At 53.9% G+C, this 5476-nt stretch overlaps 1 protein-coding gene across 1 annotated transcript in view; it reads left to right on the top strand.

Moving 5' to 3' along the window:
* LOC144954584 (somatostatin-1-like) overlaps positions 1-4671 on the top strand; it is a 5720-nt gene extending 1049 nt beyond the window's left edge. The window contains exons 2-3 of the mRNA XM_078885039.1: positions 1989-2081; positions 3481-4671. Of these exons, the coding sequence (XP_078741165.1) occupies positions 1989-2081; positions 3481-3630 (243 nt within the window). The 3' untranslated portion in view covers positions 3631-4671. The remainder of the gene's footprint in view (positions 1-1988; positions 2082-3480) is intronic.
* The last annotated feature ends 805 nt before the right edge of the window (positions 4672-5476 follow it).

The following is a 5476-nucleotide window of genomic DNA, read 5'->3' as shown; positions in this document are numbered from 1 at the left end:
TCTGTGTGTGTTTGTCTGTGTGTGTGTGTCTGTGTGTGTGTGTGTGTGTGTTTGTGTGTCTGTGGGTCTATCTGAGTGTGTGTGTGTGACTGTGTCTGTGTGTGTTTGTGTCTGTGTGTGTCTCTGTGTGTGTCTGTGTGCGTGTGTCTGTGTGTGTGTGTCTGTGTGTGTGTCTATGTGTGTGTGTCTGTGTGTGTCTGTGTGTGTGTCTGTGTGTCTGTGTCTGTGTGCGTGTGTCTGTGTGTGTGTGTGTGTGTGTCTGTGTGTGTGTGTGTGTGTCTGTGTGTCTGTGTGTGTGTGTGTGTATGTGTTTGTGTGTGTGTTTGTGTGTGTGTCTGGGTGTGTGTGTCTGTGTGTGTGTGTGTCTGTGTGTGTGTGTGTTTGTGTGTCTGTGGGTCTATCTGAGTGTGTGTGACTGTGTCTGTGTGTGTTTGTGTCTGTGTGTGTCTCTGTGTGTGTCTGTGTGCGTGTGTCTGTGTGTGTGTGTCTGTGTGTGTGTCTATGCGTGTGTGTTTGTGTGTGTCTGTGTGTATGTATGTGTGTCTGTGTGTGTGTGTCTGTGTCTGTGTGCGTGTGTCTGTGTGTGTGTGTCTGTGTGTGTGTCTATATGTGTGTGTCTGTGTGTGTGTGTGTGTGTCTGTGTGTGTGTCTGTGTGTGTGACTGGGTGTGTGTGTCTGTGTGTGTGTGTCTGTGTGTGTGTTTGTCTGTGTGTGTGACTGTGTGTGTGTGTGTGTCTGTGTGTCTGTGTGTGTTTGTCTGTGTGTGTGTGTCTGTGTGTGTGTGTGTGTGTGTTTGTGTGTCTGTGGGTCTATCTGAGTGTGTGTGTGTGACTGTGTCTGTGTGTGTTTGTGTCTGTGTGTGTCTCTGTGTGTGTCTGTGTGCGTGTGTCTGTGTGTGTGTGTCTGTGTGTGTGTCTATGTGTGTGTGTCTGTGTGTGTCTGTGTGTGTGTCTGTGTGTGTGTGTCTGTGTGCGTGTGTCTGTGTGTGTGTGTCTGTGTGTGTGTCTGTGTGTGTGTGTCAGTGTGTGTGTCTGTGTGTGTGTCTGTGTGTGTGTGTGTCTGGCTGTGTGTCTGTGGGTCTATGCGTGTGTGTGGCTGTGGGTGAGTTAATGAGTGGGTATTTAAATGAGTGGGTGGGTGAGTGGGTGAGTGGGTGGGTGAGTGAGTTTGTGAGTGGGTGAGTGAGTGGGTGGGTGAGTGGGTGGGTGAGTGAGTGGGTGGGTGAGTGGGTGAGTGGGTGGGTGAGTGAGTGAGTGGGTGAGTGAGTGGGTGGGTGAGTGGGTGGGTGAGTGAGTGGGTGGGTGAGTGGGTGAGTGGGTGGGTGAGTGAGTGGGTGGGTGAGTGACTGGGTGAGCGTGTGTGTGTCTGTGTGTCTGTGTTTGTGATTTGTCTGAACCGGTCCTGAGCCTCCCTTAGGTTTACTCAGCCTCAAATGAGTAGCTGGTGTAGCGGTGGTGGTGGTGGTGTAGTGGACATCGCTATCACTGGGGAGACAAAGGCGGCCGGGCGTGGTGCTGGCCACCCACCCCCTCTGTGTGTGCCACAGTGCCGGTAGCCTCCATAGGTGCTGCTACTCGCTACTGACAGCACTTGCCCCTACAGCCTGCTAGAGGCTACACGGTGCATCTTTGTCTGTGTGTAGGTGCTACTGACAGCACTTGCCCCTACAGCCTGCTAGAGGCTACACGGGGGATCTTTGTCTGTGTGTAGGTGCTACTGACAGCACTTGCCCCTGCAGCCTGCTGGAGGCTACACGGGGGATCTTTGTCTGTGTGTAGGTGCTACTGACAGCACTTGCCCCTACAGCCTGCTAGAGGCTACACGGGGCATCTTTGTCTGTGTGTAGGTGCTACTGACAGCACTTGCCCGTCCAGCCTGCTAGAGGCTACACGGGGGATCTTTGTCTGTGTGTAGGTGCTACTGACCGCACTTGCCCCTCCAGCTTGCTCGAAGCTACCCGGGGGACCTTTGTCTGTGTCTCTCCGTAGAACCTTGACCAGGACCAGAAGCAGTTCCTGGTTCGACTCTTGGCCGCCATCGATTCGTCTGCTGACGAGACTAACGAACTGAACCACAGTGAGGTGAGGATTTACTCACCAGCTACTCACTCACTCAGCTACTCACTCAGCCACTCAGCCACTCACTCAGCCACTCACTCAGTCACTCAGCCACTCACTCAGCCACTCACTCACTCACTCAGCCACTCACTCAGCCACTCACCCATTCACTCACTCATCCACTCACTCACTCAGACACTCACCCATTCACTCACTCATTCACTCACTCACTCACTCAGCCACTCACTCAGCCACTCAGCTACTCAGCTACTCACTCAGCTACTCACTCACTCAGCCACTCACTCAGCCACTCACTCAGCCACTTACTCAGCTACTCACTCAGCCACCACTCACTCAGCTACTCACTCAGCCACTCACTCAGCCACTCAGCTACTCACTCACTCAGCCACTCACTCAGCTACTCACTCACTCACTCACTCGCCCACTTACCCACTCACTCAGCTACTCACTCACTCACTCAGCTACTCACTCAGCCACTCACTCACCCACTCACTCAGCCACTCACTCACTCGCCCACTCACTCAGCTACTCACTCCGCCACCACTCACCCACTCACTCACTCGCCCACTCACCCACTCACTCAGCTACTCACTCACTCAGCCATTCACTCAGCTACTCACTTACCCACTCACTCAGCCACTCAGCTACTAACTCACTCAGTCACTCACTCAGCTACTCACTCAGCCACTCACTCAGCTACTCACTAACTCAGCCATTCACTCAGCCACTCACTCAGCTACTCACTCACTCACCCACTCACTCAGCTACTCACTCAGCCACTCACTCACCCACTCACCCACTCACTCACTCACTCAGCTACTCACTCACCCACTCACTCACCCACTCACTCAGCCACTCACTCGCCCACTCACTCAGCCACTCACTCAGCCACTCACTCAACTACTCACTCAACTACTCACTCAGCTACTCACTCAGCTACTCACTCACCCACTCACTCAACCACTCATCCACTCACTCGCCCACTCACTCAGCCACTCACTCAGCCACTCACTCACCCACTCACTCACCCACTCACTCAGCCACTCACTCACCCACTCACTCACCTACTCACTCACCCACTCACTCACCCACCCACTCACCCACTCACTCAGACACTCACTCACCCGCTCACTCACTCACTCAGCCACTCACTCACTCAGACACTCACTCACTCACTCAGCCACTCACTCACTCAGACACTCACTCATTCACTCACTCACCCACTCAGCCACTCACCCACTCACTCACTCACCCACTCAGACACTCATTCACTCACCCACTCACTAAACCAATCACTCAGACTCTCACTCACTCACTCACCCACTCACCCACTCACTCACTCACTCATTCACTCACCCCCCACCCAGTGCGCTAACCGCTGCGCCACCGCTCCTTTGTGCAGGATGGCAGCCTGCCCGAGGTTCTGGTGGCACGAGCCCTGAGGGCAGCGGCTGCCCCGGGGGCAGCTGGGGGCGCCCAGCTGCCCCTGGGGAACAGGGAGCGCAAAGCCGGGTGCAAGAACTTCTTCTGGAAGACTTTCTCTTCATGCTGAGACACACACAGACACACACACACAGGCACACACACAGACACACACACAGAGACACACACACAGATAGACAGATACAGAGACAGAGAGAGACACACGCAGACAGAAACACACAGAGACAGAGAGACACAGACCCATAGAGAGACCCATAGAGAGACACATAAAGACCCATAGAGACCCATAGAGACACATACAGACCCATAGAGAGACCAATAGAGACCCATAAATATACTCATAGAGACACACAGAGACCCATAGAGACCCATAGAGACACACAGAGACCCATATAGACTCATAGAGACCCACAGAGACCCATAGAGACTCATAGAGACACACAGAGACCCATAGAGACCCATAGAGACCCACAGAGACACACAGAGACCCATAGAGACTCATAGAGACCCACAGAGACCCATAGAGACTCATAGAGACCCACAGAGACCCATAGAGAGGCTATCGGTCATCTCAGTCAGTCAACCCATGACTCCTGCAGGGTCTGTCACGTGACCTCCTCCTCATGCACCTAGCCTGGCACAGGAGTCAACCCATGGCACCTGCTGGGTCTGTCCCGTGACCTCCTCCTCATGCACCTAGCCTGGCACAGCAGTACAACCCATGGCACCTGCTGGGTCTGTCCCGTGACCTCCTCCTCATGCACCTAGCCTGGCACAGCAGTACAACCCGTGGCACCTGCTGGGTCTGTCCCGTGACCTCTTCCTCATGCACCTAGCCTGGCACAGCAGTACAACCCGTGGCACCTGCTGGGTCTGTCCCGTGACCTCCTCCTCATGCACCTAGCCTGGCACAGCAGTACAACCCGTGGCACCTGCAGGGTCTGTCACGTGACCTCCTCCTCATGCACCTAGCCTGGCACAGCACAACGGCGTTGGTAAGATTTCTAAAACTTTGAAAACTTCCAATATCTTGAAAGTTACTGAAAAAGAAAAAAATGACAATAGCTGCCATCTTGGTAGGGGAGGGTGAGGGGCGGTTTGCCGCCATCTTGGTAAGGTGCGATCGGTTGACCACCATCTTGGTAGGTGAAGAGGTAGGTGCGTTGGTCAACTGCCATCTTGCTCAGGAGGGGGGGGGGGGTTAGTTGACCACCATCTTGGTAGGGGCCGGTTGTGTTGTTTGACCGCCATCTTGGTAAGGTGTGGTCAGTTGACCACCATCTTGGTAGGTGAGGAGGGAGGTGCGTTGGTCAACTGCCATCTTGCTCAGGAGGGGGTGGGGGGTTAGTTGACCACCATCTTGGTAGGGGCCGGTTGTGTTGCTTGACCGCCATCTTGGCAAGGGGAGGTCGTTTGACCACCATCTTGGTATAAAGGGGGTTTGCGTGTCGGTTGACCGCCATTTTCGTAGGGGAGGTTGATTGACCGCCATCTTGGTAAGGGGGTGGTCTCTTTGGATGGGGGAGTGATGACGTCACAACCGTGTGGGGTGGGGTGTAGCACGTGACCTCGACAAACTCTAAACTCTTCAACTTGCCTTCGCTCGTCATAACGACCACCGCGATGACGTCACGGCGGCGCGGACTGTGACGTCATCCTCGCCGTGACGTCACACCGCCGCACGCGCTCATCGACCAATCAGCACGCGGTGATTCGCCGTTGTTTGCGTGTGTGTGTGTTAGTGTGTGTGTGTGTTAGTGTGTGTTAGTGTGTGTGTGTTAGTGTGTGTTAGTGTGTGTGTGTTAGTGTGTGTGTGTTAGTGTGTGTGTGTTAGTGTGTGTGTGTGTTAGTGTGTGTGTGTTAGTGTGTGTTAGTGTGTGTGTGTTAGTGTGTGTTAGTGTGTGTGTGTTAGTGTGTGTGTGTGTTAGTGTGTGTGTGTGTGTGTTAGTGTGTGT

The sequence above is a fragment of the Lampetra fluviatilis genome, unplaced genomic scaffold, assembly GCF_964198595.1.
Source record: "Lampetra fluviatilis unplaced genomic scaffold, kcLamFluv1.1 SCAFFOLD_1022, whole genome shotgun sequence".
In the NCBI taxonomy this organism is placed as follows: domain Eukaryota; kingdom Metazoa; phylum Chordata; class Hyperoartia; order Petromyzontiformes; family Petromyzontidae; genus Lampetra; species Lampetra fluviatilis.
Note: the sequence above shows the minus strand (reverse complement) of the source record. Positions and strands in the feature narration are given on the sequence as shown.